This window comes from Elephas maximus, chromosome 12 (assembly GCF_024166365.1).
Source record: "Elephas maximus indicus isolate mEleMax1 chromosome 12, mEleMax1 primary haplotype, whole genome shotgun sequence".
Classification (NCBI taxonomy): domain Eukaryota; kingdom Metazoa; phylum Chordata; class Mammalia; order Proboscidea; family Elephantidae; genus Elephas; species Elephas maximus.
Window position 1 is genome coordinate 82,527,867 of NC_064830.1, and position 20,021 is coordinate 82,547,887.

Consider the following 20,021-nt stretch of genomic DNA (forward strand, 5'->3'; position numbering starts at 1 on the left):
CTTCTGCTGCAGACCTCTTCTTCATTTCTTCCTGTCTGAGCCATGTTGAAAACTCCCTATTCAGAGCAAGATTCTGAAGTGTACCTGGGATGGCCCAGGAAACTGCACTGTTAACTAGCACCACTGTTGAGAAACACTAGGAGGCAGTAGACTGTTGTGGTGAAGAACGTGGGTCCTGACATCAGACTGCCTGGTTGAAAAATCCTGCCTTAAGCACTCACTTGCTGTATGGAAACTTTCTGTGCCTCGGAGTCTTCTTCTGTAAAAAAGGGATAATAACAGTCTCAAACTCATTAGATTGTTGTGCAAATTAAATAAGACCACATATGTAAGGTACTTTGTACTATATCTGGCCCCTTGGATGTGCTGCCATTGTTGTTAGTATGTGTGTGGTACTCTTGAAGTGCTGGTGTCAGGAGTCTTCCTTCATGAAGAGTGGGGCTATAGCGCTGACCTAGAATTTCATGGCCTAGACGTACATCATCGACTCTAGGATTCTTATTTCGCCCAGGTGCTTCCCAGTGGGCTGGGTAAGCCTCGCAATATGAAAGAGAACAAGAAGGGTGATGAATATGCGGGAGTAAGCAAAGGCAAGGATTTTGGCTGACAATGTGTCAAACACATAACTCTCGAAACAGGATTGTCTCCACTTTAAGAACTTTGTCTCAGGTATGTACTATTTGTAGCAAGTGCTTTCATGTTTTATGGAGCGTTACAGAACTCTGAATTTGCAAGATTTGCTTTTAAAATGTGTGGAAACCAAAAACCAAACCCGTTGCCACTGAGTTGATTCCAACTTACAGCGACCCTGTAGGACTGAGTAGAACTGCCCCACAGGGTTTCCAAGGAGCACCTGGTGGATTTGAACTGCTGGTCTTTTGGTTAGCAGAGCCGTAGCTCTTAACCACTATGCCACTAGGGTTTCCAAGTGTGTGGAAAACATAGAAAATTATACTACTTCTCTTGTATTCTGTGCAAGTACAGATATATTTATATTAGCATTTGGAAAAAGATCCACAGAATTCCTAATTCACTAAAGAAAGCAAGCAGGTGAAGGAACAGGTCTTGTAACTGGAAAGACCTTAAGAACCTTTGAGCCAGGTCCAGGCCCTTAAGCACAGGTGGTCTTTGTTAATTACCGTCTTTATAGACAAGATAGTTGAGGTTACATGATTTTTCAAGGTCGCAGGGGATGTGTTGGAGAAATAATTAGAATCTGGGTGTCTTGTCTCCTGATGTAAATGTTCACCCTGTTTTTGATGATGAGATGAGGGCTGGCCAAGTGACGTGGGGAGGAGGGCTGGAAGTGTGTGATGGGGCAGAACAGACCTTGAAAGAGAACCACCAGCATTCTTGAAGAACTGGGGAAGCTTTCATTCCTTTCCATTTTTTCCTCACTTTTTAGGCAAGTGAGGCCTGATATCTCTTGGAAGGAAGGAAGGGTTACTCGTCACCTTCGCAGTTCCCATAAGAAGCACAATACAGGTAAATCAATCATTGTTTGAGGTTTTGCAAGTCCAGAAATCTTATATGTTGGCACATTGAGGATGGATTCATCTCTCATAGGCACATTAGCATGGACCAAACTCACAACCAGTGTAAAAAAATAAAAAATCCAAAACCTATTTAGAAATTTACACTGAGAAACTGTGACTATCGGTTAGATACTTTTGTTCTTCCATCAGCACATTCCCACCCTGTATAAACCAAACCAAACTTGTTGCTGTCGAGTCAATTCCGAATGATTGCAACCCTATAGGACAGAGTAGAACTGCCCCGTAGGGTTTCCAAGGATCACCTGGTGGATTCGAATTGTCGACCTTTTGGTTAGCAGCCGGAACTCTTAACCACAGCACCACCAGGGTTCCACCCACTCTATATAAAGCATGTGGTAAGCCTGGAATGAGGGACATGGTGATTTAGGACGACGTCAATGGATGATGCCCTGGAGCCTGTGTAAAATGGATGCCTCCATCTCTGGCCATATGGAGAGAGACACGCTGTACTGATCCAACACTCACATCTGTGGACCAGGGTACTGTCTTCGGGCGTGGTGATGGAGATTACTCCCAAACCAGGTTCTGTTTCCATTTCCTACGTTTCCATGGCTAATTCAACTCCTCCTTACCCTCCACCCCAACGATCTATTATTTCTATAAATATGTTATTACCATCCATCAGTCAGTTTTCAGTCACATCTTGATTTGGGACCTTTTGTAAAGGTGACTTTGCATCTCCTTGTCCTGATCCATTATTTGTATGCTTTTAAAAATTGTGACTTGTCAAACCAAATTCTCATTTCCCTGTTTCCAGGGTTTTCTCTGGGCACTTTTATGATCGACTCCAAGTACCTCATACTGTGTAAAAAAGACCTGACTTAGTTTTTTTTTCTTTGAACAGCCTTAGAAAAATACATTAAAAATATAATGTCTTCCTGATACTTGTGTCCAAACAGATATAAGTCCTAAATAGATAAAAAGAGGAGCAGCTGGTGGATTTGAACTGGCGACCTTTTGGTTAGCAGCTGAACTCTTGACCACTGTGCCACTGGGGCTCCTAACAAATGTTAAGTGTCCTCAAATATGATGTGATTTGCCATCTGTCAAGGTGAAAATATGCTCATGTTTATGCTGCTATTTGGAGTACAATAATGCAGCAATTCTAACATGTGAATCAAACAGGGATTGGAGATTCTAAATTAAATCCACTGTACTATCAAACCCTACTCGGATAACTTAGATTTTTTTTTTTTCCTGAAGACGTATTCCATTTTTGACTAGTCTTGATGATCATTGTAGATATGGTGAAAATTATCCATAAATATGCTTCCTTATGAAAGCAAAAAGGAGCTCTGATGGCACAATTTTTAAGTGCTTGGCTGCTAACCGAAAGGTAGGTCGGTGGTTCGAATCCATCAACGGCTCCACTGGAGAAAAGACCTGGTGATTTGCTCCTGTAAAGATGACAGCCTAGGAAACCCCAAGGGGCAGCTCTGCTCTGCTACAGAGTTGCTGGAAGTCAGAATAGATTTGAGAGCGTACAACAACAATATGAAAGCAAAACACTGTGTATAACTAACCTAAAGCAATTTGTTTACATTGTAAGATGTCTGTTGGAAAAGCGGCAAATTTGGTCCCAATGTCATTTACAGTTTAGGTTATAAAATAGATTTTTTCTGGAAGGTGAGCAGATTGTTCTGTATACACAAACAATAAAGTACACTTTAGTGAGGTTCCTGAACAAAGTCAGCTTTTTTTTTTTTCTTTCCATTTTTGTTGAGGGCTTGTTGGAAGGGTAAGATGGAATCTAAGTTCCTCTGGTTAAGTGGAAAAGTGTTTATGGTGGGGAAAAAGCTGTTAGCCTCTAATGCCTGCTGCTGTCTTATTTAAATCTTTTTTTTAAAAGACTTGAGTATAAAAAAAAAAAAACAGAAAGACTTGAGTATAGAAAGGTAATAAAGAAATGAAGTTTCAGTTGTAGCGTTAAGTTAATTGAATCACTGTTTTTGGTATTGGCTTTGTCAGTTTTAGGCAGCTGCATGAAACAATGCTTCGTAAGAGGAAACCATGACAGGAGAACAACCAAAGGCGTCTCACGATGCTGAGGTTTTGGTTATCTAATAGCTGAATGCCTTTCCTCTGACGTCATGATTCGTGTACACAATATGTTTAAGGAAAATCCTATGCGAGGTTGTAAACCAAGCTCAGATTAGCTGTGGCTATTAAGAAGGTAATCCATTTTCTCCAGAAAAGGGAGACCGTCCTGATTTTCAGGTTGGCTGATTGTTCAAGTGTCCTTTTTCACAAATGTATCTTCCTCATTTCCTGACCAGTTTGTGGTTGTGCAAAAATAAAATAATGGCCTTCCTTCAAGGAGCCCTGGTGGCAAAAGATCGGCGGTTCAAACCCAACAGCTGCTCTGTGGTAGAAAGATGTTTCTGTAAAGATTTACAGCCTCGGAAAGCCTATGCATAGGGCGGTTGTACTCTGTTCTACAGGGTCACTATGGGTTGGAATTGACTCGATGGCAGTGGGCTTCAGGCCTTCTTGCCAGCAGAGATAGGGTTCTGTGGTATGTTACACACACTTTTTAAGGTCACGTGTCCTATAGGGTCGCTATGAGTCAGAACTGACTTGAGGGCAGTGGGTGGATTATGTTTAAGTATATGCATATTTTGTCTACCATAAAATATTTAGATTTAAAATTTTAAAAGCCTTCTCATCGTACAGTGCAGTTTTTCCTTGTAGTTTATATAAACCATACACTTGAATATTTTATAGTCACAGACTAGGGAGGCTTTATAGTTTCAAAATAAGTATATCAAAACAATGGGTGAAGTTACATGGAGAGCTGGGTGAGAGGAAGCAGCCATTCTGAAGACCACACACACACACACACACACACACACACACACACACACACACACACACACACACACACACACACACAGCAATTAAGAGGCCAAAGACAGGGATGTTTTGAGAGTGTACTTAACAGAAAGATGAAAGAAGATCTTAGGACTTTTGAAAATGACCCAGAAACTGAGAAAACAACAGCTTTCCTTCTTTTTTATCTGTACCCTGACTCATAAACCTGCTATTAGAGGGACCTTGCTTGGCTGAAATATATGAGTTGTAATGAGGCTATGAGTTGTAATCGACTCGACAGCAACGGTTTACATATATATATATATATATATAAATGAATATATTCCTTTAAGTAGTCTAAACTATTTTTTTAATTTTTATTGTGCTTTAAGTGAACGTTTACAAATCAAGTCAGTCTCTCATACAAAAACTTATATACACCTTGCTATATTTTCCTAGTTGCTCTCCCCCTGAGACAGCACACTCCTTCTTTCCAACCTGTATTTATTTACATGTTCATTCAGCCAGCTTCTGTCCCCTTGGCGTTCACATCTCCCCTCCAGACAGGAGCTGCCCACATAGCCTCATGTGTCTCCTTGATCCAGGTGGCTCGCTCCTGACCAGTATCATTTTCTATCTTATAGTCCAGTCCAATCCTGTCTGAAGTGTTGGGTTTGGGAATGGTTCCTATCTTGGGTTAACAGAAGGTCTGGACCATGGCCTCTGGGGTCCTTCTAGTCTCAGTCAGACCATTAAGTCTGGTCTTTTTATGAGAATTTGGGGGTCTGTTCTCTTGCTCCTTCAGGGATTCTCTGTTCTGTTCCCTGTCATGGCAGTCATGGGTTGTAGCCGGGCACCATCTAGTTCTTCTGGTCTCAGGCTGATGTAGTCTCTGATTTATGTGGCCCTGTCTCTTGGGCTCATAATTACCTTGTGTCTTTGGTGTTCTTCATTCTCCTTTGCTCCATGTGGGTTGAGACCAATTGATGCATCTTAGATGGCTACTAGCTAGTGTTTAAGACCCCAGATACCACTCTCCAAAATGGGATGCAGAATATTTTCTTAATAGATTTTATTATGCCAATTGACCTAGATGTCCCCTGAAACCACGGTCCCCCAACCCCCGCCTCTGCTGTGCTGGCCTTCGAAGCATTCAGTTTATTCAGGAAACTTCTTTGCTTTTGGTTTAGTCCACTTGTGCTGGTACTGATTTGGTGATTTCCTCTTCGATGCTCTCTTTGTTGGTGTAGAGGAATCCAACTGATTTGTGTATGTTTATCTTGTATCCTGATACTCTGCTAGACAATTCTATTAGTTTCAGTAGTTTTCTTGAGGTTTTTCTGTGTATAAGATCATGTCATCTGAAAACAGAGATACTTTTACTTCTTCTTTGACAATTTGGATGCCTTTATTTCTTTATCTAGCCTAATAGCTCTGGCTAGGACCTCCAGCATAATGTTGAATAAGAGTGGTGATAAAGGGCACCCTTGTCTGGTTCCTCTTCTCAAGGGCAATGCTTTCAGTCTCTCTCCATTTAGGATGATGTTGGCTGTTGGAGTCTAAACCATTTTATGTGCACACTTCTTTTAAGGTTCCCAGAAGCAATTCCTTATATGCATAAGTACATAGATGGTGGGTTTAAAGGTAGGGAAACTGAGTCACAGGGAGTTAAACTGAAATAGTAAATTTCCCTAAGATAAAGTATATCAAATAACTTATACCATCATCAGTTAGAATTAATCCATTTATTTATGATTTATCATGTTCAAACACTAATATCATGAAGACATCTTGTCTTAAAAAACAACAGCTTAGGTGGCATACAATACCACCCAGCACTGTGCTGGTGGCTGTACAGACCTGAGTTCATCTAGTTTTCTCCAAAACTCCATGAATGCATATGAGACACACCATGATTCTTCACACCCCAGAAGATACAGACTTTATCTCATTTAGTCTTCTCCAAAACTCCATGAATGCATGTAAGGCACACCATGATTCTTTACATCCCAGATGGCTTTGAGGAGCACCCTATTACTATTGTCACAATTATAGGGTACACCCATAGGCCAGGAGGAACTTGTGAAACTTGGAAGGTCTCCAGCTTAGCAATGGGATGTCAAAATAAGGACCACAAAGCCACACTTCCTCAGGGCAGCTTTCCCTGAACAATCTACCCTCACCCCAAACTAAGTCAGGTTCCCCTGTTACAAGTTCTCCTAACACATCTACCCTTCCTTTCTAGCACTCAGCAATATGTAACTATATATTCGTTGTGTGATTACAGGCCTTCCCACTAGACAGTAAGGTCTATGAGGGTAAGGTGCTGTTTGTTTTGCTTTCTACTCCCCTAAGTCTAGTGCCTAGTGTATTATAAGTACTCAAATATTTATTAAATAAATGAAAATGGTATTTCCTTGTCTATGTTATTCCTGACATAAATGGAAACAGGCACGAGATTGCCATGGCAGAGACACCGTGGGGGTTCAGAAGGTTCTGTAAGCAGGAGAAACACCGTGGCTGACACAGAGGTAGACAAGTGAGCAAGCTGGGAAGAGTTTGATATATTAGAGGGGGAAAGACTTTCCTACTAAAAAGAAGGCTGACAGCAAACAACTTGAATTTGCTGCCTGATTTTGTGACTTCAAGTTTGAATGTTTTATAGTTTCGTGTTTTATATTCTTGACCCCCCACTCTCGTGGTCACTCCCCTTAGTTTGAAATCTCCAGACAGGAGTCTGGGGATGGATATATGATGAGGAGAATCTACCATTGTAGGTTTTGAGGATATTTTATGGAGGATTTGCAGAGGCTACAAGCACATCAGGACTGAGCATCCTTATTCTGATAACCTTGGTTAGCTGTTTTACAGTTTATGAAGCTGTCGGATCATCTGAGTCTCACAGACATATTGTGAAGTAAGCAGCTCAGACTTGTGGCCCTCATTTTATAGATGAGGAAACAGGCTCAGAAGAGGTTGATTTATCCAAGTTTATTCCAGTGTATACTGTGTGTTGAGGCACTAAACCCTTTATATGAAGAATGTATAATTTAATCCTCACAACAATCTCAAGAGATCAAACCCTTTATATGAAGAATGTATAATTTAATCCTCACAACAACCTCAAGAGATCGGTAACCATTATTAATATCACCATTTTATAGATGGGGAAACTAAGAACTGAAGAGATTAAGTAATTTGCCTCAAGTTGCATAACTAAGAAGTGTTGTGCCAGGCTTCAAAACCAGGTGGTCTGAAAGATTAGAGAGGCCCATAAAACAAAATGAGATTAAAGGGGCACACCAGCCCAGAAGCAAGGACAAGAATGCAGGAGAGCACAGGAAAGCTGGTAATGGGGAACCCAAGGTCAAGAAGGGGAGAGTGTTGACATGTTGTGGGGTTGGCAACCAAAGTCACGAAACAATATGTATATTACTTATTTAATGAGAAACTAATTTGCTCTGTAAAGCTTCATCTAAAGCACAATAAAAACAAACAAAAACAAACTGGTGGTCTGTTTCAACCTGTTGCTGTTGAGTCGATTCGGACTCACAGTGACCCTATAGGACAGGGTAGAGCTGCCCCACAGAGTTTCTAAGGAGTGCCTGGTGGATTTGAACTGCCAACCTTTTGGTAAGCAGCTGAAGCACTTAACCAGTATACCACCAGGGGTCCTAAAAGCGCAGGATAAACCACTATGCTAATGAGTAGCACTGGGAGCTCTCCAAGGGAGTAAGCTGTGTTATTTGTACTTACTCTATGTTAAGAGGAAACCCTGGTGGCATAATGGTTAATTGCTATGGCTGCTAACCACAAGGGTTGGCAGTTTGAATGCGCCCTTGGAAACTCTATGGGGCAGTTCTACTCTGCCCTATAGGGTCACTATGAGTAGGAATCGACCAGACGGCACTGGGTTTGGTTTTCTATATTAAAAGGAAACCCTGGTGGTGTAGTGGTTAAGTGCTATGGTTGCTAACCAAAAGGTTGGCAGTTTGAATCCACCAGGTGCTCCTTGGAAACTCTGTGGGGCAGTTCTATTCTGTCCTATATGGTTGCTATGAGTTGGAATCGACTCGACGGCAATGGGGTCTATATTAAAAACAAAACAAAAAAACCTGTTGCCTTAGAGTCGACTCTTAGCAACCCTGTAGGACAGAGTAGAAAGGCCTCATAGGGCTTCCATGGAGTGGCTCCTGGTTCAATTCTGCCTACTTCATGCTATTACTTTTTAACTGTTTATAATTTCATCTTGACTTGGAATTTATCAGAGCCACAGTGATATGACTTGCATATGATTGAAATTACTTTAGCTAAATTAAAATAAAAATCCCACTGTTGTTCCATGCTGTTGCGTCCATTCCAACTCATAGCAACCCCATGTGACAGAGCAGAACTGCCCAACAGGGCTTTCTGGGGTGTGATCTTTGTGGAAGCAGATTGCCAGGTCTCTCTCTCACAGAGCAGCTGGGTGGGTTTGAACCACCAACCTTTCACTTAGCTGAAAGCTTAACCATTGTGCCACCAGGGCTCCTTAAAAACTCCCTACACTTCACTAATTTTATTTTTTAGAGGTGCTTATTGCTTAAGAAGCACAGCTATTGAATATATTGGGGAAAACTTGTACTTTTCTCTGACACTTTACAAAATGTTATTAAGAAGCATTAAAAAAAAATCTGGGGCTTCCTGGGGGAGGGTAGTGTGTTCCTTTTTGGGACATCGAAGTTCCACGTTGGGAACCCTCCCAGACCTCCCCCTGTGTCTCTTCATTTCTATCCTTTTTGTTATAATAAAACTGTAATCACATATCTGGACACAGGCTCCACTCTATGGATTCTGGTTGGAGGCCCATGGGGCCTGTGCATCAGCCCTGCCTTTCAGACCCACTGGGAGGGCAGCCTCTCCCTTAGCTCGGGGTGGCCCCATTCTCCTGGTACACTTGAGTGGTGACCCCACCCCTTTCGCCCCACGTGGCTTAGTTCTCCTGGCCCACTGACACAGAAGCCTTGCCCCTTCAACTTTGGACGGTGGCTGTGTTAGCTGGTATCAGAACAGAATTGGTAATAAATTGGTTTGGATCAATTAACACCACACACACACGCACACACACACACACACACACATCTAAGCCCATGAACATGTGATATGAGTTCTTTCAGGATAATATCCCCTCAGGGAGATGGCAAGACCAACAGTGACCAGCATGTTTGCTACACTGTACAGATCCAAGTCTCTCACCCTTTGGGTTGTCTTAAGATTATACACTTTGTAGTTGAAAAGAGAACATGAAAATGCCATGACTTGTAGCTTAAGAGGAAAAAAAAAAAAAAAGCCCCTCTCTAGAATTCTAGGTAGGAATGTAATCCAGTCAAAATTCCAGGCCTGTGCACAAGGCTGTGACCCAAGGTTTCCACCAACTCGATACCAAGCTAGACACCTGAGCTCCTGGTCAGGAGGGCAGTGAGAAGAGGTTGGCACAGAAGGTGTCAGCTATGTGTCTTTTGAATATCACTGACTGAATTTCGAAGTCAAGTTAGAAAGGATATTGGTTCATCTCTGGATTTTTGTGTTCTTTGTGCGTCTTCCCCTCTCCATTATGGATAACTGAGGTTTTAATATACAGTGGTGACATTCTAGTAGATGAAGGAAAGGGGCAGTCTCTGAGGGCCATCTGAACTTCTGCTTAGTATATTTACTCTTGCTGTTTTCCTTCCTCCTCATTTGTAATTCAGGAGGCTCTCTGAAAAGAGAGAGAGACAGCGAGGCTTCTCAGATGGATCGGAGGACCAAGAGCTGGGATACCAAGTTCTATGATAAGGTCTGCTATTGAATTTGCTCTGCTACCTTTAGGCAAATCATTCGATCACACTGTGCTTTGGTTTCTTCCTGTGCTTGTTAAGTGTAAATAACATGCATTGAATATTTTGTGATTACTATAGAGTGTTTTAGATGTGTGGGTGGTCTATTGTTCTAGGTTGGCTGCTCAGGTATAAGGCAAAAATCTGTTCGTTTGAGATGCTGGGCTTCTGGGAGTCAACTGACCTCAAGCCCTTCAGGCTGCAGCAGCATCTAGTTGCTTCTTGTTCATCTGATACATTTTGCAGTCTCTGAGTAGCAGTGCAGCAGGCTTACTCTATGGTTGGGGGGGGGCATACCTTTTTTTTCTCCTTTGTCTTCAGAAATGAAATATGCCATTTTATGCAGTACTACTATTTCTACCCCCCCACCCCTCCCACTTTGAAAAGGTGAAGGCTTTCTTTTGGCACTGATACCAAGAGACAAGAGGCAGAGGTGACATAGTAAACAAACTGAGTTATTTGGACTTGTTACTATAATTCCTTCTTGATGATTTGAGCCCAAGACCACTAGAGGTTTGAAGCAGATTTAGTAAGGTGCAGGCTCTTTGGGGTTTTGGCAGGAAGCAGTCAGGGAGTATTTTTTTTTTTAGTCAGGGAATATACAGAACTGGAAGGAGAGGACAAAGTACCTCTCTGCCCCACCCTTTTTTTGTTAGAGGCTATGTCACATTAGGTAACAAGATATCCATGTTAGTGAAATGTGCCAAGCTGAGATTCTTAGAAGCTAATAGAAATATTTGTGGATAAGGTACTATTTTGTTTCTCATCAGTGGATGACCTCACCACCGTTGCAGAAATGAAAAGCTCTGAAGTGCAATATGGCATGAACTGAGGGGTTTCTTCCTTTTGTTTTGAACTAAAATAAAATGTATTTACATTATTTCTGGTTCAGTTAAATTAAAATCATTTTGTAAACAAACCAACCCAAGAAGGCGTTATTAAAGTTAAAAGGACGCGTGAAACATGTTACTCCTTAGTTGCAGCTTGAGTAGCAGCAGAAAGAACGTTAGACACAGTGTAACCCTTCAGTTTTGAGAGGTTGCTAGGTCTCCTCGGGCTATAAATGATCAAAGAAACATCCGGGTAAATACTGCTCCCAGAGCTTACTTCGCCTAAGAGTGTTGGTTCCAACTTTGGTCTGTGAGTTCAAAGAAAGAGCACCTAGAGACACTAATTTGGGGTCTTCATCCTTGGGCAGAGTCATCAATACATCAAAACATTACCTGCGGGTGCCCCAGCTGCAGTAGCTTTCAACAAAGGCAGAGCTTTCCTCGATGCCTCTTAGAAACATGCAGCCAGCAACTGGCCAGACTTGGGGGAACCGAGGTGGTGGTGGTAGCGATGATATTCTCTTTCCCTAGATTCCTGTCTGCTTTGCAGCTCCTGCGAAGCGAGGTGGAGGCCCTTGGGATAGGGTTCTGGCTTGTCAGCTCGTAGTCGTGCTCGTAACAGCTAAGAACTGGCATCGTTGGTCCATGGGAAGGACTTGGGTCTGAATCTTTGGATGCACGAACGCGATGAGACCCACCCCAGGCAATCTGCTCCACAAAGTGCAAGTCCTTCCTGGGGGTGGAATGACGAGCCCACTGGCAAAGGCTAAGGCGAAGACAGACCTGAGGTCTTGCAAGCACTACCTTGGAAGGAGGGGAGGCTTCAGTTACCGCTTTCGGAAGTGAGCTCCCCTCCCCTAAAAAATTTACATGGTCTCCGCCATTACGTGGGGCCGCGCTAGAGACGGCCGGCGGGGGCGCGCGCCAGGCGAATGCGCGCTCCCTTTGTGCCACCTCCCAGCCGGCCTGCTGATTGGACCAAGGGAGCGCGCCCCGGCGAGAGCGCGCCCCAGCAGCTCGTACGTGCTCCGGGTGGAAACCGGCGCCGTGGGCGGCGGCGTTCCGCGGCGGAAAGGAAGGAGGCGGTGGGAAGGCCGTGCGCTGGCCGCTCCTCCCCGCCCCCCTGCCTCTGCCCTGGAGGGGCTGGATGGGCAAGTTGAGCGCGATGGCTCGAGCCTGGGCGGTGGCGGTGGTGGCCGGAGGCGGCGGCGCCTCCTCCTCCTCGCCCCGGCGCCGGCGGTGATCGGAGTGAGCGGCCGCGGCCCCCGATGAGACTGTTCGCGGGCTGGCTGTGCCTGAGCCTGGCGTCCGAGTGGCTGGCGCGGAGGATGTGGACGCTGCGGAGTCCGCTCCCCCGCTCCCTGTACGTGAACATGACGAGCGGCCCAGGCGGGCCGGCGGCGGCCGCGGGCAGGAAGGAGAACCACCAGGTACGGGAGCCGGGCCCGGCCGGGGTCGGCATCCGGCGGGGGAGCGGCGGCCCGGCCTTCCCGCGCTCGGCCCGGCCATTGTGCGGCGCAGCGCGGCAACAGCGCCGCGGGCCCTCGCCCCGCCGCCGGCGCCCGGAAACTTTTCCCCGCGACTTCCCCCCGGGCCCCGGCCCGCGACCCCCGGGCGCCCGGCCCGGCCCTGCGGCGCCTTTTGTTCCCCGGCGCGGGCGGAGGCCGGCTTCCCCTTCCCCCTCCGCGGGCCCGAGCGTGGGCGCCCGGAGCCCTGCATTGTTCCCGGGCCCCCGGCGGGGCTGGCAGAGGCCCCTCGGCGCCCGCTCCCGGCGGCAGGACGCGGAGAACTTCGGGGCCGGCGGATGGCGAGGGTCACCCGCCTGACAGCGAGGCCTGGGATGAGGACAGCCCTCATAGCCTAAGGGGCACAAAACGAAAAGCCGGCCCCTCTTTTTGTCTCGTTGAATCTCTGAACATACAAAGGGTTGTGAGAAATTGAAACGTGCGTCGTGAGCCATTTAACTCTCCGGGCTTATTCGGGTGACATTTTCCCTAAGCGCTTACGTGTGTGAAAGGTCCTCACGCCCATCCTACTGAGCCTTCCCCTCCTACCCAAGAGAGATCTCCTTTAAACTTCGATTTAGGCATCTGACCAGAAGGATGCATAAAGAGGAAAATGATGTCAGCTGTTACAGGAAGGGCTTTTAAAACAACACCTGGCAGGACTGAATTCTTTTTAAGAGTTATAGTTGTGGGTCGTGAGCGATGCGATAGGATCGGTTACCATCTTATTATTAGCTCCAGTTTAGTGCCATTTCAAAGAAGGATGTGCAGGTCAGCAGTCGAATTAAGAGTGAAATATTTTGTGTTTGATCATACTGTAAGTTTGCGGTTAGCATTACATTCATTTAAAAGAGGCTTTTGGTCGCGGCCAGAAAGTTGACTCACAATAGCTTGCATTTATAGTACATTTTACCTATTCTGAGAACTCCCCATATAACCTTGTGCAGGGATCATTTTCATGGATTTCTTATTTTTCTTTGTTACTTTTCTTATTCGAGGTATTCAGAGAGTTTACGCCAGGTTGATTTTACGTGTTTTTTTTTTTTTTTTAAGATAACATTTGTTTATTATTTATTTATTTATTTATTATGCTTTAGATGAAGGTTTACAGAACAAACTAGCTTCTCGTTAAACAGTACCCATATTGTTTTATGACATTGATTACTAACTGCATGACATGTCAACACTCTTCCTTCTCGACCTTGATTGGATACCCTATTAGCAGCTTTCCTGTCCTCTCCTGCCCTCTAGTCCTTGCCCCTGGGCTGGCGTGCCCCTGTAGTCTCGTTTTGTTTTATGGGCTTGTCTAATCTTTGGCTGAAGGGTGAACCTCAGGGGTGATTTCATTACTGAGCTGAAACGGTGTCTGGGGTCCATAGTCTCAGGGTTTCTCCAGTCTCTGTCAGGCCAGTAACTCAGGTCTTTTTTTGTGAGTTGGAATTTTGTTCTACATTTCTCTCCAGCTCTGCCTGGGACCCTCTATTGTGATCTGTCAGAGCAGTCGATGGTGGTAGTTGGGCACGATCTAGTCGTACTGGACTCAGTCTAGTGGAGGCTGTGGTAGTTGTGGTCCATAAATCCTTGGGACTAATCTTTCCCTTGTGTCTTTAGTTTTCTTCACTCTCTGTTGCTCCCGAATGGGTGAGATCATTGGAGTATCTTAGATGGCTGCTCATAGGCTTTTAAGACTCCAGGCACTACTCACCAAAGTAGGATGTAGAACATTTTCTTTATAAACTATGTTATGCCAATTGAGCTAGACATTCCCCGAGACGATGGTCCCGACAGCCCTCAGTGATTTCATATGTTTTAATGAAAATAAAGAATTCTAGGAAGGAGGTAAAGCAGCTCATTCGGAAAAGTAACATACAGTTTTGATTAAGCAAGTATTTGTAGTAGTGCTTTTTCTGTTTTAAAGGATATCCTAAATGTCTATAAGATTTTTGGTAAACCCCCAGCTATCACAATTTGTTAGGCGATCAACTCCTATGATATCATTAGGTGTGTACATGAAGTTCGTAGGCAATCTTAAATTGTAAAGCCACGTTGATTGATTTGGATTTATTACTTTTTTTTCCTAAATTTTATTTTGTTGTTGAGAATATACACAGCAAAACACTAGTTCAGCAGTTTCTACATGTATAATTTAGTGATGTTGATTACATTCTATGAATTATGCAACCATTCTCACCTCCTTTTCTGAGTTGTTTCTGCCTCATTAACATAAACTTAATGCCCCCTAATGTTTCTGTCTAATCTTTGGAGTTGCTGTTGTCAGTTTGTTCCCCTGTGGATAGTTCTTAAAAGAGCATAATGCTCAAGGCAGACCTTTTTTACTAGTTAAGCCAAACTGTTGTTCAGTTTTAAGATGACTTCAGGGAATATTTTTGGTTTAAGGTTTAAAGATTATCTCAGGGCAATAGGTTCAGGGGCTCATCCACCCTCTGGCTCTAGAAAGTCTAGAGTCCATGGGAATTTGAAACTTCGTTTTACATTTTCCCCCTTTTGATCAGGATTCTTCTATGCAGTCTGATCAAAATGTTCAATATTGGTAGCCAGGCACCATCCAGTTCTGGTCTCATGGGAAGGGAAGCAGTTGTTCATGGAGGTAATTAGCCAAACATTCCACACCCTCTTCCTGCTTCTCACTCTTGTTCCTCTGTTGCTCCAGGTGAATGGAGTTAAGTTGTTGTGCCTTGTTTGGCCACTTGTAAGCTCTTAAGACCCCAGGCACTACTTAACAAACAAGGAGGTAGAAGAGAAGCAGTAAACAGATTATTAGGCCAGTTAACTGGGGTATCCCATGAAACCATGACCCTAAACCTCCAGACAAAGGAACCAAATCCCATTTCGCTGTTCCTAAACAGCCTCAGCAGCTACTCTTTTTGTTGTGATATATTTCGTTGTTGTAAATATATCACACAACTTTTGCCAATTCAACTTTTAACAGGTGTATAACTTACTGACAGCAATTATGATAATAAGCCGTGCAACTCTACCCTTAATGCCATTTTTCCCTCACTGTTAGTTGCTCCCCCCATAACCACTAATGATAAATTTTGGTCTCCATTCATTTGCCTTTTCTTGTCTTTTTATATAAGTGAGCTCATACAGTATTTGTTCTTTAGTGATTGGCTTATTTAACTCAGCATAATGTCTTTAAGCTCCATCCATACTGTAGCATGTATCAAGATTGCATTTCTCCTACTGGCTGAGTAGTATTCCCTTGTATGTATGTACCACATTTTGGTTATCCTTTCATCTGTCTATGGATATTTGATTATTTGCATCTTTTTCAGCTATTGTGAATAGTGCTGCAGTGAACATTGGTGCACAAGTCTCTTTTTGAGTCTTGCTTTCAAGTCTTTCGAGTGTATACCTAGAAGTGGAATTGCTGGGTCATGGGGTAGTTGTTTTCAGTTTTTTGAGGAATTGCCGCACTGTCTTACACAATACCTGTACCATTTTATATTCACACCAGCAATGGATAAGGGTTCCAATTTCCCCATAATCTCACCAGCATTTATTTTCTGTTATTATTTTTTAATTTTACCCATCCTGTTGTTAGGTGACGTCGAGTTGGTTCTGAAGCACAGCAACCCTATAGACAAGGTAGAACTGCCCCAAAGGGTTTCCAAAGAGTGGCTGGTGGATTTGAACTGCTGACCTTTTGTTTAGCAGCTGAGCTCTTAACCACTATGCCACTGGGGCTCCTTACCCATCTAGTGGGAGTGAAACAGTATCCCATTGTGGTTTGATTTGTGTTTCTCTGATGGCTAATGATGCTGAGCATCTTTTCATGTGCTTGGTGGCCATTTGAGTGTCCTCTTTGGTGAAATGTCTATTCAAATCCTTTGCCCATTTTATGATTGGGTTATTTGTGTTTTTGTTAAGTTGTTGAAGTTATATGTATATATTGGTTATTAGATTCTTGGTTTCTGAAGATATTCTTCCAGTTGGTAGCTTGTCTTTTCACTTTTTTTGTAAAGTCTTTTGATGAACAAAAGTTTTTAATTTTTACAGGATCCCATTTATTTTGTCTTTTGCTGTTTGTGCTTTTGTCTTTATATTAGGTAATCCAGTGTTAAAAGCTAGGCCTGACAGCGTTGCTCCTACTTTTTCTTTTAAAGAATTTTATGGTTTTAGTTTGCACATTTGGGCCCTTTATCCATTTTGAATTTGTTTTTGTGTATGGTATGAGGCATGGATCCTGTTTCATTTTTCTGCATGTGGAGATCCAATTTTCCCAACATCATTTATTTATTAAAGAGACTTTTTTCCGTATTGAATGGACTTAGTACCCTTGTCAAAAATCCTTTGACCATAGATGTGTGGGTTTATTTCTGTATTTTCAATTCTGTTCCTTTGGTCTATGTGTCTACTGTTATACCAGTACTAGGCTGTTTTGATTACTGCAGCTGTATAAAACCCACTGCCATTGAGTCGATTCCGACTTATAGCGACCCTATAGGACAGAGTAGAACTGCCCCATAGAGTTTCCAAGGAGTGCCTGGTGAATTCAAACTGCCGACCTTTTTGGCTCTTAACCACTACGCCACCAGGGTTTCCTGTGGCTGTATAGTATGTTTTAAAATCAAGAAGTGTGAGTTCTACTTTATTCTTTTCTTTCAATATTGTTTTAGCTTCTTGCTATTCCATATAAAGTTGAGAATTAGTTTTTCTATTTCTGTAAAGAAGGCTGTTGGGATTTTGATCAGAATTTCTTTGAATGTATAGATTGCTTTGGGTAGTATTGATATTTTAACAATATTAAGTCTTCCAGTCCATGAACATGGAACATCTTTCCATTTGTTCCAAGTTTTTTTTTTTTTTTTAAATCTCTTTTAGCAGTGTTTTATAGCTTTCATTGTATAAGTCCTTCACATCCCTGGTTAGATTCATCCCTAGGTATTTTATTCTCTTAGTTGCTACTGTAGATGGAATTGTTTCCCTAATTTCTCTTTTAGGTTTCTCATTACTATTGTACAGAAATCCAGCTGATTTTTGTTTGTTGACCTCGTACCCTGCAACTTTGCTAAATTCGTCTATTTAGCTCTAGAAGTTTTCTTGTGAACTGTTTGGGTACTGTAGTTTATTCTTATCAGGAATAGTAAAGTTACTGTACTGATAACCGGGCCATCAAAATGATACATATCCATATGGAATACGTGTAATGGTGTAGAATGATGAATTAGAAATGTTATGTTTAATAAACACTTAATAGAAATAAGGTCTTGGATAGGGAAAACAAAAAACAGTTTGTCTTGGAATTATGGTTACGTCTCTTAGTTGTAGGTGTTTGTTATAGCGCTTACTGTAATTACCTCTAATGGTAAATACTTTCAGTGCTCATAAAAGGACTGGATTTATTTTAAAATTTGAAAAACTGTTTAAGCAATTTGGCAGGTATAAAGAATTACGGCTGTAGCCTCAGAATCCTTCCTGAGGATACTTTCTCATTGTGTAGCTTTTTAACGTTGTCTGTCAGGGTTCTGTGGAAAACGAACACTGGCTTTGGATACTGTTCTGCTTCTGAGGTGCTTGTGTGTGTGTGCACATGTTTTAGCTGGTTGCATTAACAATTTGACAAATGTCTCCATTGTGAAGATTAATATGGTGCTTTCTGAATTTTTAGGGAGAATTGCCTCTTTTACTTAGAATAGTGAATACAAACATTATTTTGAGATGAGTACATTCATGTTATGAAAATTAGTTGTCCATGAATAAAGATTAAAATGAACAAAAGAAAACTACGTATGGAAACCACAGTTAGATAAAGTAGGAGACTGTCCTCAGCGGGATTTGTTACTTGCTTTATGGTCGAGGACTCTGGTTTGCATTATAACTTTGTTACTTGTGAAGTAACTTTACCCCACCATTTTTTTTCCTCTTCAAATTAATAGTTTTATAGAAGGTTTTCTGGTGTTCATTTGGGTATGTGGATTCCTTAGCCAGCCACATCTGGTTCTTTTGGAGTTGCATGAAAGTTGGATTATGGATTTGATCGAACCATACATAGTCCAAGTTTTCCTTCTGGTTATTTTATTAGGGAATTATGGTGGAGGGTTCTGTTAAAAGAGAAATTTTGGGCAACGTTTATTCATTAAAAATTGCTATTTAGTTAGTACAGCCTGGAGATGCAAGACCCCTTTGGAATAAACTAAACCCGTTGCTGTCCAGTCAATTCTAACTCATAGCGACCCTATAGGGTTTCCACGGCTGTAAATCTTTTACAGAAGCAGACTGCCACATCTTCCATGGAGCAGCTGGTGGGTTCGAACTGCCGATCTTTCACTTAGCAGCAGAGCGATTAACCACTACCCCACCAGGGCTCCTTTTCCTTTGGGCAGTAGCAGCTCTAAAACCACAGTAACAGCACCATTTTAATAAATTATCTCTCACTTTGGGCAGTCGAGAAGCAGGGGGCTTCTCTTGGAGCAGGGATATGGCCTGCAGGGCAAATTTAGCTTGCTGGCTTTTTGTACAGCCAGTGGACTAAGAATGGTTTTACATTTTAAATGGTTGTAAAACCAAAAACCAAAACAGTGTTTTGTAACATTTGCAAATGTCATATATGAAATTCAGATTTCTGAGTCCACAAGCACAGTTTTATTGGAATGCAGTCATGGACATTCATTTATGTGCCACCTGTGGCTTCTTTGGTGCAGCGGTGGCAAAGCTGAGTAGTTGGAATGGAGACTGTACGGCTGTAACCCTGAAGTATTTACTGTCTGGCCCTTTACAGAAAAAGTTTGCCAAACCTGTCTTAGAAGTTTTCCAAGAGGAAATTCTCAGCTTCTTTAATCAGCCACATAGGCTCATTGGGGAGAACTAGAGCAAGGCAGTGAGAAACTAGGAGATGTCACTTTTCAACATGAAAAACAGCTGTGAACTTAAAAAGAAACAACAAAAACCTTTGAATGAGGTCTTTCTGATGCATTCATTGCCCGTGTGGTTGAAGTTAATGCAGCTATTATGGAGCTTTTGAAATTCCCAGGGGTTCTTAGGCCCAGCTGACTAGGTTCTTGGTAATAACAGCCATTGAATGAGCAGCTTCTCAATTGATAGAGTGAAGGAAAAAAAAAAGTTATAGAACTTGCTGGAACCTAACCATGACCATTTCTCCAGGTGACGTGCTGCAAAGTTTATTCTAAGCACAACTAGCATTCATTACCAATCCGAAACCAAACCCGTTGCTGTCAGAGTTGATTCTGACTCACCGACCCTGTAGGACAGAGTAGAACTGCCCCACAGGGGTTCCAAGGAGTGGCTGGTGGGTTCCAACTGCCAACCTTTTGGTTAGTAGCCGAGCTCTTAACCACTGCTCCACCGGGGCTGCAGCATTCAATAATACCCTAAATTATGAAGGTGTAACGTAAAATTATAAGTACATGTACATCAGTGACTTATTTTGGTTTCTCACCTTCTTATATAAGCTCAGAACTGTGCTGTGTCACAAGTGAT

General features: G+C 42.8%; 1 protein-coding gene across 3 annotated transcripts in view; it reads left to right on the top strand.

Moving 5' to 3' along the window:
- Positions 1-10,104: 10,104 nt before the first annotated feature.
- Positions 10,105-20,021, top strand: part of METTL9 (methyltransferase like 9) — a 50,799-nt gene continuing 40,882 nt past the window's right edge. Inside the window, exon 1 of one of the 3 annotated variants that reach the window (XM_049902938.1) lies at positions 10,105-10,182. In XM_049902938.1, the coding sequence (XP_049758895.1) occupies positions 10,138-10,182 (45 nt within the window). In that variant the 5' untranslated portion in view covers positions 10,105-10,137. Of the gene's footprint in view, positions 10,183-12,096; positions 12,483-20,021 lie in introns of those variants that run through there. The other 2 variants (XM_049902937.1, XM_049902935.1) reach the window with 2 other exon arrangements.